General features: G+C 41.9%; 1 protein-coding gene across 1 annotated transcript in view; it reads left to right on the top strand.

Moving 5' to 3' along the window:
* Positions 1 to 19747, top strand: part of NELL2 (neural EGFL like 2) — a 230561-nt gene that overhangs the window by 106045 nt on the left and 104769 nt on the right. Inside the window, exon 12 of the mRNA XM_044998981.1 lies at positions 960 to 1088. Coding sequence (XP_044854916.1) covers positions 960 to 1088 — 129 coding nt within the window. The remainder of the gene's footprint in view (positions 1 to 959; positions 1089 to 19747) is intronic.

Here is a 19747-nt window from a genome sequence, read left to right as displayed (position 1 = left end):
GGTAGCACTTATACAAGACTATTCAGTCAGTTAGGGCTTGAAGGGAAAAGATAAGGGCAACAAAAAAGCAAACTAAGTTAATGTTAGCCAAAGCTTTCAGGGAATATGAATGGGTTTTACAAATATACCTAGGGAACAATAAGTGCTTGGAGGAAAGCAATCCCATTAGTAAATGGGCTGCTGAGTTACTGAGCAACTTCTATAAATTCCAACTTTAATAAGAAAAATGAAGAAGAAAGTTGAAGATCCTGTAAAAATAACCATTGACAAAAAGAAGGTAAAGGGATTTAAATATGCTACCTAACAGACATCAGATGATAATAGCTTCTTTTCATCACTGACCTGGAGTTGAACTTGAGGCCAAGAGATGACAAGCTCTGTAGCCTATAGTACTCCCCGGAGATGCTGCACGCCTAATATCAAGGTAAATTGTGTGTCTCCTAAGAAAAATAGTTTCCTGAATAGGATTCTGTAGCCTAACTGAGAAAAGACTGGAATATATTCAACAGAGAAGATGTTTTATCTTTGGATTCTTTTTAAGTAGGCTTGAAAATCATACTTTTTTTTTATAATTTTGACGGATTATGTAGATGTTTATTTTTAAGCATTTAGTTAGTTCTTCATTTTAAATTTTAACAGTTGTGTGAAATTCTGGGGGTGGTGTTGTATGTTTGTGTGACAATAAATATTTAATGACCGACATCTAGATTAAAAAACTTAACGCTACCTAAGTGGAGCTCTGCTCCAGCTCCACTGTCTCCCGTTTTATACACATTAAGGTAGGACTCTAAGTTCTCAAGCTGCATTTTTCTTTCTTTGCCTGCCTGTAAAGTTTGATTTTAGATGGAAATATTTTTTCATCAGTTTGGGCGTGTATAGTGAAATCAATGGTCACTGACACTGGTACAAATCGAATCCTTTCAAGCCTATTTTTAACAATCACTTTTGTTTTCATACAGGCCATAACTTTTGTTCTGAAGGACATAACTGCATGGAGCATTCTGTCTGCAGAAACCTAGAGGACAGAGCTGTGTGTAGTTGCCGAGATGGTTTCAGAGCCCTTCGAGAGGACAATGCCTACTGTGAAGGTAACCCATTGTGAAGATGCTCAGCTGTATAAAGTACAGTGGATTACTGCACGAAGAATGTATTAATTCACACGTTTTCAAAGTGATGGGCCCATTAAATGCAGCAAATTTAATTTTCAGAATATTAATCAGCTAAAATAATTATCTCTCAAATTAAGAATTTTTTTAAATCCCTGATCAGTGTCAGTTATAAGTTAATATGGCTAAATTCTTGAATTTGAAGCAATACTTCCACTGCAAAATCTGTTCTCTTTTCATCAATCAGATACTCAGATATTCTAATGTGTGACTTTTAGGTTAGCTTTTAGTTGGTACACATTTTAATGTAGCTTTTGGTGGGGACTTTATTTTGCCACTAGCCTCCTCCCTCCCACCCCCAATATAGTAAGTGGACAGTACGGACCAGATTCTAATACCTTTACTCACATTGTGTAAAAAACTTACTATTTTAACAGTCCGACTGATTTTAAACCAATGCCCCGCTTACCAGATAGAGGCAGACAGAGGCAGTTTCTATAGTTCAAATTTTAACATGCTCATAAAATTCTAATAAAAACTTGCTGTAGCAAGATATGTGCCAAATATCACTCTGCTTTCATGTTGCTTCCCTCTCTCCTTCCATCCATCTGTGCCTTTCTCATGAAGGCCCTGATTCTGCAAACACTTAAAAAACACTTAACTTTCAGTGGGGCCGGTCACGTAAGTAACGCATAAATGCTTGTAGGATTACGGCCCTTAGGTTGTAAGGACTTTGGGGTTGATTCTTTTGGCCCAACTTTGCAAACAATAATGCATATAATTTTATTTTAATGAGTAGTCCCATTGACTTTAGTGGGACTAATCACATGTAAAATTAATAATGTGCATAAGAATCTGCAGGATTAGACTACAATTCTATTTCACAGAGACCTCGGTTTAATGTTCACTCTAAGACTAGTGCAGCATTTTGTGACCTATTATCTTGAGTAGAGCTTTAAGTCACCCAGGAGCAAGTCCTGCTCCTCTCTCCATGGCCTTGCGGAGATTGGCTGCAGAAGAACCCATATAGCTTTTTTATGTAGGTAGAGAATGATGCTGGAACATAGCACACACAGTCTTTGGAGGTTAGGTAGGCATTGAGGTCCTGGATCTGTAACTATATGGATCCACCATCTATTTCCCAGTTGAAAGGACAGTGCAGAAGCTGTGGGGGATACTGTCGGCCTGAGGCTTTAATATTGGTTTCAGAGTTGCTCTACTCTACAGCCTGTAAGGGAGAGAAGAAATCCTGATCTCTGTGGATCTCCCCAACACAAAGTCTAGTTAGAGCCTGTTATATTTAGCAGTTGCTCCTCACACACAATATGTGAAAAATGAGAACCTTATCCGTGATCCCTTCAGTGAAATGGTTTGGATGGTTTGGGAACAGCAGATTTTCATCGCTAGGGCCAAACGCAGCCTGCTGTAAGCAGATGCATCTTCCATTGAGTTGAATCGCAGTTGTAGCTGTTTGTACAAGTGGTTTTTGGAGAGTTTCTTAGCATGAATGAATTTCTGAAAATTCATTTGTAACTAAGGGTATGGCTACACTATGAAATCAGGTTGATTTTATAGAAGTCGATTTTTAGAAATCCATTTTATACAGTCAATTGCGTATTCCACACTAAGCGCATTAAGTTGGCTGAGTGTGTCCTCACTACCATGGCTAGCATCGAGTTACGGAGTGGTGCACAGAGCTATCCCACAGTTCCTGCAGTCTCCGCTGCCCATTGGAATTCTGGGTTAAGCTCCCAATGCCTGATTGTTGCGGGTGGTTTTGGGTACATGTCGTCAGTTGCCCTTCCCTCCGTGAAAGCAACGGCAGACAATCGTTTTGCGCCAGACACCAGGGTGATTAGAAGAGCACAGCAAGGCGCACTGCGCATCAGAGAGGCTTTGAAAACCAGTTTCATGACTGGCCAGGCTTCGGTGTGACAGATATGTGTGTTTTTCCTTGATGCAGACCCGCCGCCTTTGTTGATTTTAATTTTATATAAGCCAACCACCCTCCCCCCTTTCAAATAAAATAACTATTGTTTTTGAAACCATGCATTCTCTTTATTAACTAAAAAAAATGAGATAATGGAAAAGATAGCCCAGGTGGGGTGGGGAAGGAGGGAAGGACAAGGCCAAATTGCTTATTGTAGCCACACTAAAAATCAAACTGAATGACAGCCTTCTGTTGCTTGGGCCATCCTCTGGGGTGGAGTGGCTGGGTGCCTGGAGCCTAACACCCTGTGTTCTTGGGCGTCTGGGGGAGGAGGCTATGGAACATGGGGAGGAGGGTAGGCAGTTATACAGTGGATTCAGCAGGGGTCTGTACTATTGTTGGCTTTCCTGCAGCTCCAACAGATGCTTCATCATGTCTGTTTGCTCTAGGGTGACCAGACAGCAAATGTGAAAAATCAGGATGGGGATGGGGGGTAATAGGAACCTATATAAGAAAAAGACCCCAAAATCGGGACTGTCCCTATAAAATCGGGATATCTGGTCACCCTAGTTTGTGCCCCCATTAGTCTCAGCATCGCGTCCTGCCTCCGCTCTTCGCACTCACTTAATTCTTTCCTGGCTTCTGCCACTGAATCCCTCCATACATTAAACTGTGCCCTATCAGTGCAGGAGGACTGCATGAGCTTGGAAAACATGTCATCACAAGTGCAGTTTTTTTCACCTTCTAATCTGCGATAACCTCAGAGACGGAGATGATGGGGGAGAGTAGAAACATTCTACGCTCTACAGTTCTGGGGGGACTGCATGGTCACCTGTGCTGCTGAGTTTGCCACGCTGACCAAAAAGGAAATGAAATTCAAAAGTTCTCAGGGCTTTTCCTGTGTACCTGGCTAGTGCATTGGAGTTCAAAGTGCTGCCCAGAGTGGTCACAATGGAGCACTCTGGGATAGCTCTTGGAGGCCAATACCATTGATTTGCGTCCACACCATCCCAAATTCGACCCAGCAAAGTCGATTTTAGTGCTACTCCCCTCGCCGGGGAGGAGTACAGAAGTCAATTTTAAGAGCCCTTTAAGTCAACAGAACGGGGTTGGTTGTGTGGACGCATTCATTTTTAAATCGACCTAACACGGCTAAATTCGACCTAACCTAGTAGTGTAGACCAGGCTAAGTGTGACTTCACACTGATTAACAATCTGCCTATGTGCCTTCAGAAAATCCGCAAAGGTTGGTACAATGAATAACATGTGCTGATTATTTAGGCCAAGTCTACGCTACAAAATTACATCAGCATACAGCCACTGCAGTGATTAAATCACTTACTGTGTACACACTTTGCTTCTTGAGTTGGCAGTGTGCGTCCTCACCAGGAGTGCTTACATTGATTGATTGTAGTGTCAGTGTCAGGCACTGTGTAATGGCTTCTGAAAGCCAGTAACAGTCAACAAAAGCAATGGAGTGTCTCTCTGATGCTGTGTTGACCAAATTACATTGACTGTGACTGTGTGCCGCTCGGGGAGGTGGTGTTACTAAATTGGTGTAGAGAGGCACTTACGTCGGCAGGAGCCAAATTTAAGTGAAGACTGCCACAGCTAGGTCAATACAAGGCAACTTACATTGACCTAATCCTGTAGTAGACTAGGCCTTAAACATAGAATATAATTAATGACTGGATTTATCTTGCTGGGGAGACTTACCTGCTAGAAAAACCTAATACTGATAGGTGCTGATTCAGCAACTCTTACTCATGTTGAGACCAATGGGATTAAATCCATGACTAATCTTTACACATGCAAGTAAGACTTGTGGGATTGGACCCTTACTAAATAAACATCCTAGACTCAGCCTGGATTATTTCAATGATGCTTAATAGTTTTAGTGATTCTCAGTTTCCTACCAACTGCAGTTTTTACTGTTTGTGTATTTGTTTTTATAGTGCATTATTTTATATTAACATTAAATATGCCCTGTCTTCTTTTTGGGGTTTATTCTTCCATTTATAGGCCCACATAAAACCAGCTAACATTAAAGGTAACTAGCAGATCTCCAGATACATTCCTTCATCCCAAAATTTTCCACTAGTACATACCTCTTTTTTTTGTTTCTAATAAAAATTCTTACCCATATGTTGTATTGTCTCAACTTATTACAGGGTAAGAGAAGCATCAAACACTATATTAAAGTTGGCTAGTACATTCTGCTATAAAAAAAATATATGCAACTTTTTAAAAGGAGTTCTAGCACTTCCATCATTTGCAGAAGATTTTGAAATTTGGCAAGAAGATAGTCGTGAAGTTAGAGATGTGCCTTTTACAAATGGCCTCATGTAAATCCATTCAGGTTTGGATGAGTTATAAACCGTTCACAATTACCATGTTCTTTGTGTGTGTGCGGGGAGGTTGTTTTTGTTTTTGAATAATTCAGTTTATCTTTGACTACATGCTAAAAATTCTCAACGTTCTATAGCACTGAGCATGCACCAGCCTAACAACATTATTTCACATGCAGCTCAAACCCTGGACATGATGCAGACAGAATGGATCCTGCTGGTGCTTTGTTCAAATTTATGCACTGAATGAGGCAGGAGTCCTGTGGAAAAAATGCAATCATGTAACTGTACTATATCGCATCATGGGACGGCATTAAGGTTGCACAGGCAACCTTAATTCTAGCATTTCCTAGCTTTTGAGTGCTTGACTTTGCAATCTTAATAACCAATATGTGATTTAAAAAATATTAATTGTATATGCAGTTTAGTTGTTTCTGTGTCCATTTCAGGATATTAGAGAGACAAGGTGGGTGAGGTAATATCTTTTATTGGACCAACTTCTGTTGGAAAGAGAAACAAACAGAAGCTGGTCCAATAAAAGATATTACTGCACCCACCTTGTCCCTATAATTCTTTGTATAGTATGTTATTAGCTGTTTCTTAAAGTCAACATAAATCATGAACTTTGTTTCTCATACCAACGTTTAGCCCCCCTTTGTGTGAGGTGGGATACTAAATGGGAATGAGAACAAGCCAGTGAGATGAATGGAGCAGTTCACTCCTCTCAGAGCTATTGTTTCAGACTGCATTCATTTCCAAGGGGTGTTGTCATTCAACTGTGAATATCTCATTGAGATGAATGGGCCATTTCACAGCTCTCTGAGCCTCCTGTGCTGCAGATGGATATGTGAAGCCCTGTCCTCACATATTAGGCCCAGATTTGGAGTAGGGATTCTACATCTCCACTCTCCTGTCCCTTCCGGCCTCCAGCTGGCACATGTTCTCCTCAGAGCCCACCTCCTCATGGCCCCTCCAGGCTTACCAGGGACATGGAATGGCAAGGAGGACTGTGGAGCTGGTGTGGGGCTTCAGACCAGCAGTTTGGCTATGGGGGTGGTCAGAGCAATAGGTGAGACAGGTGGAATGTCAGAGAAGTTGGAACAGTTTCAGAGCAGTTGGAGGAAATATAAGGGGTTGGAACAGTGCAGGGAAGCGTGGGATGGAAAGGAAGGGACTTAGAGATGTGAATTGAGGGAGGTTGGAGGGGTTTTATTTCTGTCCCTTAAAACACCCCATATCTGTGCCCCCAATATTGGTCCCCCTTTCAAAAAATGACCACATTGACTCCAGATTAGTCCCTACTCTTCCTGTATCCTCTCCCCATATCTTCCATCTGCAGGGTCCATGCTCATGCTGCCCATCTTTCCATGGGGAGAAGGTCTGAGGAGGGAGAATTGAGCTGTGCTGAACAGCTAGCCAGATAGGGGATGATGCAGGGACAGTGAAGAAACCAACATGCAGCCAGTGCATTCTGTAGCCAGGGTAATCATTGCCAAGGAGCCAGAGGGAGTGGAAGGGAAGAGCTGGGTTGTGGCACATAAGGATGTTGAGAAATTATTATTTTTTTAAATGAATGAAAAGAAATGCGCCAAAACTTCGTTAACACAGAGGTAAGGTGGCCCAGTGGTACCTCATGCCCTTCTAAAATGTAGAGTATGTGTAACTTATACCTCAAACAACCAGGAAATGCAAATTTAAGGAGATTCCAGCTCTGCAATGTAACCTTATCTCTCCCCAATTTTAGCAATGCCCCAACATGCCAACATACTAACACTCTACCCTCAGAGATGCTGCAGAGCACATGAGTACTATAGGACAAAGTCTAACATGTTCTCTGCTACAGTGAAACTTTGGTTTAGTCAGGCATAGCAAATGAGCTACCTACATATGGCCTGTACTTAAATACTAAGCCTTTTCAACAAAACCACCCCAGATTTGCACTAAATAACACCACCCTTTCACCAGAAGATTAACCAGAGGATTCCTCTCAGACATTAACTTCCTAACCCTTGACTAAGCCTTGAAGACTACTGTCATGTTTGCCACCACACTGTTCACAAACCCCATGGCAAGAAGATACCCTTGTGCATCTCCACAAGCACAACCTACAAAATTCTGTGCTGAAATGAGGAATACTTGATCCGTCAAGGTCCACATGCACCTCTCTTCATATCATAGTTGCAATTCTTTCAAACTGCTCCAACTAATCTGCCCACCACACAATACAGCTATACCGAACACAGTGAAGGCAGCTGGAGCGCATGCAGATAAATGCTGGAATTCAAATTTGTAGAACATAATACAAACAATGGCACATTTTTAAAGTATTTCATATCTAATTATTGTACAATCATAGATTTTAAGGTCAGAAGAGACCTTTAGATCATCTAGTCTTACCTCCTTCATTACACATGCCAGGGAATTTCATCCAGTTACTCCTGTATTGAGTCTAATAAGTTATGATTAACAAAAACATCTTTCAGTAAGGCATCCAGTCTTGTTTTGAAGACATCAAGAGATGGAGAATCCTCCACTTCTCCTCATAGTTTAACCGTTGCATAGCTTATCGAACAATTCCCAGTGGCTATTGCTAGGGATGAGGCAGGGTGGGGGAGGCAGCGGAGATAAGGTTATGTTTCTGGGGTTTTATGAACCTTAACTTTGTATTTATTGGTTTTCAGTGGTTTAAATTTAGTTGTTGTTCACATGCTGAAAGGGCACGAGGCACCACTGGGCAACCTGAACTCTGTATTAGCCAAGTTTTGGGCCATTTTAATATTAATACATAGGCTTAAATGAAAACAAAGTCTCCTGATTCCAGATAACAAGAGACATTTTCTGATCTACACTATGCGTTTAAACCAAATTTAGCAACGTTAAACTGATTTAACCCTGCACCCGTCCACACAACGAGGCCCTTTATATCGATATAAAGGGCTCTTTAAACCGATTTCTGTACTCCTCCCCGATGAGAGGAGTAGCGCTGAAATCGGTATTGCCATGTCGAATTAGGGTTGGTGTGGCCGCAAATCAACGGTATTGGCCTCCGGGCGGTATCCCACAGTGCACCATTGTGACCACTCTGGAAAGCAATCTGAACTCGGATGCACTGGCCAGGTAGACAGGAAAAGCCCCGCAAACTTTTGAATTTCATTTCCTGTTTGCCCAGCGTGGAGCTCTGATCAGCACGGGTGGCGATGCAGTCCTAAATCCAAGAAGAGCTCCAGCATGGACCGTATGGGAGATACTGGATCTGATCGCTGTATCGGGAGACAAATTTGTTCTATCAGAGCTCCGTTACAGAAGACGAAATGCCAAAGCATTTGAAAAAATCTCCAGGCTATGATAGACAGAGGCCACAGCAGGGACTCAGCACAGTGCTGCGTGACAAGCGTAACGGAAAGCCAAAGAATCAAATGGATGCTCGTGGAGGGAGGGGGGACTGAGGACTCCAGCTATCCCACAGTCCCCGCAGTCTCCGAAAAGCATTTGCATTCTTGGCTGAGCTCCCAATGCCTGTAGGGTCAAAAACATTGTCCGGGGTGGTTCAGGGTATATCTCGTCAGTTTACCCCCCTCCCCCCCCGTGAAAGAAAAGGGAAAAAAATCATTTCTCACCTTTTTTCAATGTCACCGTATGTCTACTGCATGCTGCTGGTAGATGCGGTGCTGTGGCGCTGAACAGCAGCATCCCCTACCCTTCCTTTCCTGATGGCAGACGGTACAAAATGGTGGAAAACCATCATCATCCCGTGAGTGCTCCTGGCTGGCCCCGGTGAGGTCGGCCGAGGGCGCCTGGGTAAAAATGGGAATTACTCCTGGTCATTCCCGGCAGATGGTACAAAATGCTGGGTAACCGTCCTCATCATAGCATCTGGAGCCTGAGCTCCAACAGCCCCCCCTTTCATGTCTAAAGAAAAGATTCTGTACTCCCTGGACTATCATAGCAGCGGGAGGCTGCGCTCCTCTCCCCCACACCCTTTAATGTCCTGCCTGGACTATCATAGCAGCGGGAGGCTGCCTCCCCCTCATTTTATCTCGCAAAAAAGTCAGTGTTTCGTATTCCTGCATTCTTTATTACTTCATCACACAAATGGGGGGACACTGCCATGGTAGCCCAGGAGGGTTGGGGGAGGAGGGAAGCAACGGGTGGGGTTGTTGCAGGGGCACCCTCTAGAATGGCATGCAGCTCATCATTTCTGCGGGATCTCTGGGGCTCTGACCCGGAGTGGCTGTGCTCTCTGGCTCTCTAGTAGACTTGCCCCATATTCTAGGCAGGACTGACTCTATTTTTAGACAGAACATAAAGAAGAGAATGACCTGGGGAGTCATTCTCATTTTTGTCCATGCGCCCCTGGCTGACCTCAGCGAGGCCAGCCGGGAGCACCCATGACAGCAGCAGACGGTACAAAATGATTGATAACCACCATCCCCAATTTCCAATTGCAAACGGTACAAAATGATTGATAACTGTCATTGCCAATTTCCAATTGCAAATAGTGCAAAATGACTGATAACCATCATCTCATCGCCAATTTACAATGGCAGACAGTGCAATAGGGATGGTAACCATCTCTGCTACTTTGCAAAGGCAAATGAATGCTGCTGTGTAGCACTGCAGTACCGCCTCTGTCAGCAGCATCCAGTACACATACAGTGACAGTGAGAAAAGGCAAAACAGGCTCCATGGTTGCCATGCTATGGGGTCTGCCAGGGCAATCCGAGGGAAAAAGGGTGCAAAATGATTGTCTGCCATTGCTTTCACGGAGGAAGGATTGAGTGACGACATTTACCCAGAATCACCCGTGACACTGTTTTTGCCCCATCATGCATTGGGATCTCAACCCAGAATTCCAATGGGCGGGGGAGACTGCAGGAACTATGGGATAGCTACGGGATAGCTACCCACAGTGCAACGCTCCAGAAATTGATGCTAGCCTCGATACATGGACGCACACCGCTGAATTAATGTGCTTAGTGTGGCCACGTGCACTCGACTTTATACAATCTGTTTTACAAAACCAGTATATGTAAAATTGGAATAATCCCGTAGTGTAGACATACCCTTAGATGCTCCTGTGTAAGGACAGGTCTACACTATGGGGTTAAGTTGACCTAAGTTACGCAACTCCAGCTACGTGAATAACGTAGTTGGAGTCGACATAGCTTAGGTTGACTTATTGCGGTGTCTACACCATGCTGGCTTGATGTGAGAAACTCTCCCATTGACTTACCTTACATTTCTCATTCTGGTGGTGTACCAGAGTTGATGGAACAGCGGTCACTAGACCCGCTAAATCGACCCCCAGTGGATCAATCGCTGCAGTGTCAATCCCCGGTAAGTGTAGAAATACCCTAAGTCTGTCCAGTTTCTGAAATGAGTCTGAACACTGATTGCCATTGTCTATAGTACAGCTAAACCATGTTTGGCACTGGTTCAGATGCAACTGTTGCTGACACCGATTGATACAGATGGAGAAATTTTCCAGTGTTGACAGGCCTTAGGAGTGTTGTGGTTCAATATCTAAATCCGTTGAAATCTTCAAATCTTCTTTCTATCCGGTGAGAATGCCAAGAAAGGTGCCAATTATTGCCATCGATAGCAATGATTTTGTAATGTGGGTTTGTGAATGTGTTCCTGTTAATGGGAGATAGAACAAAAGTGAGACAGCCTAATAATTTCACATAGTGCATTGAACAAAACTATAATCTGCTATTTCTCGGGATGCTCAGTCAGGTCTTCCACTTTCCCACCATCTTCAATATTCTCACATTTTAGAGTTCTACATTTTCATTCTGGCTTAAAGTTTAAGCAACAGTTACTACAGCTCATTTCTATTCTGGATATAAGGTGTAAAATACAAGCGTGTTATAAAAAACACATTTCCTCATTTTAACTTTGTATAATCTAATGCTATTGATCACCTTTCTTAACTACTGACAAGCCAAATAAAAGAGAACTTAAATTTTGTGAAAGATAGTAATTAACACTAATTATTTCTGGAATGTTAACTAGTTATAGGAACAAGCTTTTAAGGATTGTGGCATGACAAGGGGAATTCTGCAGAAGACAGAAGAAATCTGATTGTCATAGAATATCTGTAACATTTATATGTGCCTCAACATCCAATCAATGCAAAGTATACAAAAACACTCTGTATAGAGAACTGCAATATTAAAGAGTCAGAGTAAATAATTTTAGTGTGTATTCTGAGCTGTATGAAATTGCAGATTCTTGCAGAAAGCGCAAGACTGATAGAGTAGCAGAAAGGGAAATGTTGGCAAAAATTTCATCAATTTTTTTTCCTCTTTTTTTTTTTTTGGCCAAAAGATTTAATTGAAAAATGTCAATACAAAAAATTCTGACCAGCGCTAGTGAACTCTGTGCTTGGATCAGTAGGGGGTGTACAGGACTGCATCATTCAACAGCAAAGAACTGTCAGGTTGAATTTCAGATCTTTCTGTATATTAGACCAGCGGTTCTCAAACTGGGGTCCGCGGACTCCTGGGGGTCCACAAGCATACTCCAGGGGGTCTGTGAGTCATGTCCAGGGCTGCCGGCCCTGCTGATCAATTCCTCCCCCTCCCTCCTAGTGCCTCCTGCATGTTGCTGTTCAGCAGCGCGCAGGAGGTGCTGTGAGGGAGGGGGAGAAGCAGGGACGTGGCATGCTTGGGGGAGGGGGCAAGAAGAGGAGGGGCAGGGTAGAGTGGGAAGAGGCAGGGCAGGGGTGGGGTCTTGGGGGAAGAGGTAGAGTGGGGGTGGGGCCTGGGGCTGGGTGGTGGATGAGCACCCTCGGGGAAAATTAGAAGCTGTCTTGGGGGTCTGCAAAAAAATGTAATTCAAAATGGGGGTCCTCGGGTTGCTAAAGTTTGAGAACTGCTGTATTAGACTATCAACTGATTGGAAAAAGGCAGGCTTTATTTTTTTTAATTCTGTGATAAAATGTTTCCATTAAAATCAAATAGAGACATTTGAATAGCCTTAAAGAATCAGCTACCTAAGTATGTTAAATACTGCAAGTCATTATTGAAGATTGTGGTGCTTGCTACCTCACATAGTTTTAGTGACATGTCCTCCACAGGAAGGATAGGTAGAACTCAGTACTACTAGGAGCTCTGAAATTATAAAGATTGTCAGTCTGCAGTTGCACCTGGGAGGATTGGTTACATAAATTCCATTTTGTAAGGGGGATGCTGCATTGAAATTGCTTGTAACTAAGATATTGAGATTTCCATCTCCATTAACTGGCAGCATTTGAGTGATTACCTTGTCAGGTTGGGCTGGAAAATTAATCTAGTTGAAAAGCTTTCCCTCCAGGAGGGCAGAACATGATTTCAAAATCTATATTAAAAAATAATCAAACATAAAGAAAGGAAACTGCATTTATTGGACAAAGGAAATAAATGCTAGTTTATTTTCATCGTTATGATACTGGGAATTAGTGGGCTAATGCTAATATGGCAATGTGTCTTACAAAGGCTAGGCCAAATCCTGTTCTTCCCTGAGGCTGAAGTCCCGCAAGGCACTACTGCATGTTCCTAACTATAAGCATGTGAGTTGTCTCATTGACTCAAAGTTAAGTATGTACCTAAAAGTTCTGCTCACTTGAAGTCCAAATGAATAGTCTCATTGACTTTATTGATGGACCAGTGTGAGTGGGTATGAGTTGCAGAATCATACCTATGGTGTTTGATTTTGCATGAAGGATTTTCAGACTGACCTCTATCATCTCTCTCCAGCCTTGGCTGACATTGCAGTTATGATTAGGATGAAAAAAATGTGGCTATTTATATGAATGGAGCCCACTGGAAACTTTCAAACTCTCAAGCCACTGCCATTAATGAGGCATGCTAATGCCTTAAATGGAAGAGCTTCCCCTTATTGGAGAAACAAAGACTTTTGTAGGTTCTATGAAGGCTCTAAATGAAGATCTTATTTCCCATATAAACTACCTAAACCTGAAACATAATAATAATTGAACATGTTATCAACTATGGGACTGGGGTTTTCAAAAGTGCCTAAAGGATTTAGGTGCCTGTATGATGTTGAGATTCAATAGAAGTAGAGTGCCCAACTCCCTTAGCCTTCTTTGAAAAGCCCAGTGTATTACAATAATTCTAAAATCATTGCTATGCAATGGCTGGGTCACCAAGAGCTGAAAAGATGACACAAGTGCCAGATGTTAAACCAAAGGGAAGTCAAAATTAAGATCCCTACATAAAATATGTAAATATAGCGATAGCTATATAGACGTCTATATTATATCATTCTTTAACCATAAGAGTGGCATTGATTCGGACTGATCTGAGATAGCATCAGCAATACCTGTAGAATAGGCAGTAATATTACATTTTATAGCTTCCAAAAGTATGCTGGGTACTTTAGTTGTACAATAAAACAAATCCCTGCCCAATCTAATGGACAATTGATGCAAACTGACCCCCATATATGGGTCCTATTCCAGATCAGAGATCCATTGAAGTAGTACTGGATTATGTACACAATATACAGACAAGGAGTGGTGGAACAGATGAAGCATAATTAGTATTTATTATATTTGCCTAGGTAGAATCTGGTATATTTTATATATAAAATCCTCTGTCCTCTTTTCTGTTCTTCATTTTTTTAACCCTTGCTTATTTGCCTGTATTTATCATTGTTTCTGTAGCTCATAATTAGGAAGTTCCAAGAAATGCTATCACAAGTTAAAAAAATTACTGGGTACTCAATTTTTAATTTAAATTTTAAATTTTCTACCCCAACACAGTGTCAAAAAAGATCATTAACTGTTGTTGCAGTCAGGTGCACTGACTGGTGTAATTCACTAATTAATGATATATAACTGCCCTTTCTATTCGCAGTATGTAGTGACATCAGACTACTTATTTTATTTGTAAGTAAAGCCTCCTGCGATGCTGTCATGTTTGACAGATAACAGTATATAATTACTTGTTTTATCATGTATACCTAGTGTATGAATTAATGATAAGATATTAAATAACAAGCAGATGTGGTTTGCAAAGTAGAACATTAAATGATGGCAAGCAATGTTTGTGTTCACAGACTTCCTGTGTGGAATACTTAAATTTCAACTAGGTGGAGTCTGTGTGATCCAGAAATATTTCTTCTGTCTGGACTAAATATTTCATTTGTTAAAACAATGCCATTTTACACACAAGCGGTAGTAACTATTGAACAGTGTCACCCGATGAACCGTCAGTGGAGATTTTTAAGAGCAGGTTAGACAACACCTGTCAAGTCTAGATAATAATTGATCCTGCCATGAGTGCAGGAAACTGGATTAGATGATCTCTTGAGGTCTCTTCTAGTCCTATGATTCTATAAGGCAATATTTGAAGGGACAGATGGGGTCAAGAGACAGTTTTGAGATTAGGTGGAAACCAGTCTGTGCTTGTGTTGTGAAGGGAAGGAGCCAGAGGGGAGTGAGACATTGAGGAGGGCAAAGGATGGGCTGACAGTTAGGGTGAGGGAGATCTAGAGGTGGGTGTGTCACTTGGGCAGGTGGAAAGGGGATTAAAGGAGAAAAGCAGCTGAGAAACCTTGGCATCAGATATGCGGGGAGGAGGAGATGGTATGGAGGGAAGAGAAGGGAATATGTCAAAAGTAGAAAAGTAGTGCTGTTTGTCAAGGAGTAAGGCAGTTATGGAGAAGAGAACCTGTCTAAAGTGGGGGAAGTCTGCAAGTGTTCAGCAGCACAGGAACAAGAACAGATGCAGTGGAGAGAAATGTAGAGCACAGAGCAGTGGTGTAATGTGCCATTGTCTGTTTCTCCGTGGTACAAAGCAGGTGGGGTGCTGCATGTTGAACCATATTTAATGTATCAGTTACCTTTGAGTCAGTTTAAATTAAACTGTGTTGCAGTAATCCAGCCCTGAGATGGGTAGCATGAATTACAAACTATCTCTTTACCTGTAACACATTAAAAATTATTGCATGGGTATAAAATCTGTAATCCATTCACCCTCCTTTTCTGATTGCATTTGCAGTAATCAGTCATATTTACTCTTCACCATCATGTTCCTGTGATTTTAACAAGGGAGGGGAAGGCCAGTAATGATTATTTGTTAGCAGGCAAATAAAATTTATGATGCTCTAAGTTTCAAAATACCCTTTTTCCTTTTTAGGTGACTGATAGTGGAATATACAGTACAGCTTTTCTAAGCTAGTTTGCTTGTTTAAATATGAACCAGGATAACATCTGAAACAAGCAAAAATTAACATCTGATGGTTACTCAGTAGTATACATGTAAATAATATTACGCTGTTGTAACGCTGACAGACCCCAGTCGTGGCCAGGCGGGATTGTACCTGGGACCTCTGGAGCTTAGTGCATGAGCCTCTACCACATGAGCTAAAAGCCAACTGGCTCTTAGCTAAGGCTGTAGAGCAAGCTCATTAATCTCCCCACTGCCCACCCCTAGATGGGACAGAACACCACACCCAGGAGGTGTGTGGGTTACACTGTCACTTAACTTCCTAATCATCTTACTTCAGTTTTCAACTGACCAGTGTATACATCACATACACCGCCACTGGAAATGGTATTAACTGGTAACTTTATTTGGCAGTCTGAGCAGAGAGACCAAAGACTGCATAGAAGTGGTAAGTGAATTACACCCTTAACCTAGAGGCGGTTCCTTCAGGTCAAGATTGAGACTTGTTGATGAGGCTGTGTGGGAGAGCTATCCCATGCTGTTTCTGTTCAGTGGATAAATATAGAGCTTGGTTCTCCAGGGCTGTCAAGCCAAAACCTTTCACAAGCACTAAAATTCACACAGTTATTTTAAAAAGAATAATAGCTTTACCTTCCCATTCAATTCTGAAAAGGGTTATTTTGGTGTCAGCATGATTACTGCAGTTCGGGGGGTTATTGCTTCACATTAGAACACGCACCATATGTTGAGTTGTTGGAATACATTGTAATACACGCTAATTCTAAAAGTTTAGTTATATTTGAATTCATTTATATGAAAAGTTTTTTTTATTGATCAGGCTAATTTATACTGCATCTTTACTCTAGATGCTATTCAAAGAAATATCTTTGGATCTCAAAAGCAGAGTTTGTTGTTAATGCTATTATTTCCTGTTCTTCTGGACTAGGGGCCATAATACAAGAACTAGGGGTCACCAAATGAAATTAATAGGCAGCAGGTTTAAAACAAATAAAAGGAAGTTCTTCTTCATGCAGCGCACAGTCAACTTGTGGAACTCCTTACCTGAGGAGGTTGTGAAGGCTAGGACTATAACAGTGTTTAAAAGAGAACTGGATAAATTCATGGTGGCTAAGTCCATAAATGGCTATTAGCCAGGATGGGTAAGAATGGTGTCCCTAGCCTCTGTTCGTCAGAGGATGGAGATGGATGGCAGGAGAGCGATCACTTGATCATTGCCTGTTAGGTCCACTCCCTCTGGGGCACCTGGCATTCACCATTGTCGGTAGACAGGATACTGGGCTAGATGGACCTTTGGTCTGACCCGGTACGGACATTCTTATGTTCTTATGACTACCATTCTGGTCCAGCCTGTTCATCCCCATTTGTAGGTTACCCTGAGAGAGCACCTCTCTCCCTAGGAGATGCTTCTGCGGTTGTGAAGAGTGGAGGCACTTGAGCTCGATCCCCACTGGTTTAAAAGGGAGGCAGAGCATTATCCACAAAGGATCCACAATTCTGGAAATAATTTCCTTCACTGTACACAGGTGCAAGGCTTCTCCGTTTTGTCTGACTCTTTTGGGGGCAAGGGAATCAAAAGCTAGAGACGCCTCAAGAGGGTCTTTGTTTGTTAACAGGAGTGGTTATGATGATGGTTTGGTCAGGACTGACTTATAGAGCAAGGCTCAAATTCAACTCTTATTTATGGGGTGGCACGGTATAAGTCACTGCAGAATTTGGCCCCAAGGAGGCAAGTCTAATAGGGGGTCTGGGAGATTTTCTCTCTGATTTGTATATGTTTATATAATTTTTATACAGGCACCCTAGAGTAGCTGGGTTAAGTGCTTTTTATAAAGTGAATAAAAAGATAGGAGTGCTTATTTCAGCTACTTCCCCTCTAACCAGTTTTCACGGAATTTCTCTTTGTCTGTCCCATTTGGACTCAAGCATGTTGATCTCCATGACGACACTGTCATGCTATATCAGAGTATCTAGTATATCAGAACTGGTAGCCCAGTGTCAAACCACAGACCTAAAGCATGCTAGTTTGGATTGTTCTCAAGAATGTAGAACTGTTGGTGTGATGCATTCATCCTATTGAACTAATTGACTTCAGGATCTAACTGGCTAAGCAATAAGACATGAATGTCCATTAATATGTTAATAGGGGCTTTTGAGAGGAAAAATTAAGATAAATTCCATAGACTTTTTTAGGTTTCAAAATGCATTGGGCTTTCCATTGTGTTGCTTGAGTCTGTATCTAAAGACGACTAAAGGGCTAAACCAGTGTTTCAATTAGTAACGGAGATAAAAAGACTTTTATTTTGCTGGCTTCTAAAGTGAGCTTTCTTTTTCTCTGGCAAAGTAGTTTGACTTCATTTGTAGCCCTCAAAAGTGATATAAATTAATGCCCCATATAGTATGCTAGAGTGGGAGCTGATTTATTTGATTTTTTTTGTCACAATACCTCGGTAGTTGATATTGTGTAACTCCGGGTTGTCATTTGACAGTTATCTTGTCCTTTCCCTCTCTCTCTCCCTCCTACTTTTCTGTTGTGTCCCCCATTGTAGCTTGGCAGATAGTAAGACTGTAAGTTCTTCATGGAAGGGACTTTTTAATCAGATATGCATATAATGCCTAGCTACAGTAGGACTTTGATCTCTAATTGGGGCCTCTAGGTGCTACAGCAGTACAAACAAATAAATAAATATTTCCCCATGTTCTTAAATGGGTGGGTGAGAAACAATTTTCTTATTCCACAAGAGTTTTTGAGATTTCAATTTAATTCCCCAATTTGAATCAAGACAAAAAATTGAAATCTTGAAAATTTTCCGGAACTAATAATACAAAAAAACCCCAAACAGATCAAGTCAACTGAAAAATTCACAACCACGAGGCAAAGGGTCATGGCAGCGTTCTACACGGCTGGAGAAAGATGAGGATGGGTAAACTGTAGCTATCAGCAACAAGAGGAATATTACACTTATAAATTTCAGATCGATATCTGGTCCTCAGTGTGGAAACTATGGAAGATACTTCACAAGATCCAGCAGGTCCAAGGAAACAGCGAAATGTATGGGACATACATGTGGATGGCAGCTCAGCCCAACCTGTAAGAAAATCAAGCTTCCCCACAAACAGGAAGGACACAGATTATTCTTGCTGGCGATTCAATACTCAGAATAATCAAAAGAACATTCTACCAGGGACAGGTGGACAACAGACCAGTGTGCTGCCTTCCCAGAGCCAAAACATGAGCTGTCACTCTATTGGATAGGCTTCTGAAGTCAATGAGCCAGGATCCATTGGTGATGATTCACACTGGCAGTAATGACAGTGCATTGCAGGATATTTTGCAGATAATAGATGACTTCGGGGAACTTGGAAGTGTGCTGAAGAGGAAGAATGTCCAAATGATCTTCTCTGAGATCCTTCCTGTCCCATAAGTGAAGGAAGACAGAAGGCAGAAGATTTTGGAAGTGAACTGCTGGCTATGTAAACGATGTAGGCACAGGTGTAGTGGAGCCAGAATGCTCTGGAACAGCGTTCCATCACTTTTGCTGGATGGAGGACACTGTTTTGCTCTCAAAATGGCATCCTCTGCTCCCTGTGACCTTGCACACACTGTATGTGCTAGTTCACGGCACGTGGAGGATCCCATTTTTGTATAGCAAAATGGCATCCTCTGCACAGCATGTCCTTGCATATGTGTGTGAGGTCACACTGGTGGGGACATTCCAGTAGTGTACAGCCCAGTCAGGACTACACTACTGGGTGGAGGGTTTTGGTTTTGTGGAACGTTGATCCACCTTCTATGAGGAGAGGGGCTGTATTGTTTGGATGGCATCCACTCAGTAGAAGGGGAACCAGTCTGAGGAACGGACTGGCTAGAGTAGTCAGGAGGGTGTGAGACTAATAACAAATGGGAAGGGTAAAAATAGGGAAGATATGAACACTCAGTTAGCAAAAAACTTAGATGTTGGGAATGAAATTAATCAAGGAACCGAAGGACACGAAGAGAAGAAATTCTTGAATTGCCTATATACCACTTCTAGGAGCCTGGGTAACAAACAAATGGAATTGGAATTGCTCATTTATGTGCAAATATTCTATCTACGTGGTATTACTGAAATCTGGTGTAATGATTTACACCATTGGAATGTTAAAATAAATGGTTATAACCTATTCAGG

The sequence above is a fragment of the Mauremys mutica genome, chromosome 1 (genome assembly GCF_020497125.1).
Source record: "Mauremys mutica isolate MM-2020 ecotype Southern chromosome 1, ASM2049712v1, whole genome shotgun sequence".
Lineage (NCBI taxonomy): Eukaryota > Metazoa > Chordata > Testudines > Geoemydidae > Mauremys > Mauremys mutica.
The sequence above is the reverse complement of the archived record's forward strand: the minus strand, read 5'-3'. Positions and strand labels throughout refer to the sequence as shown.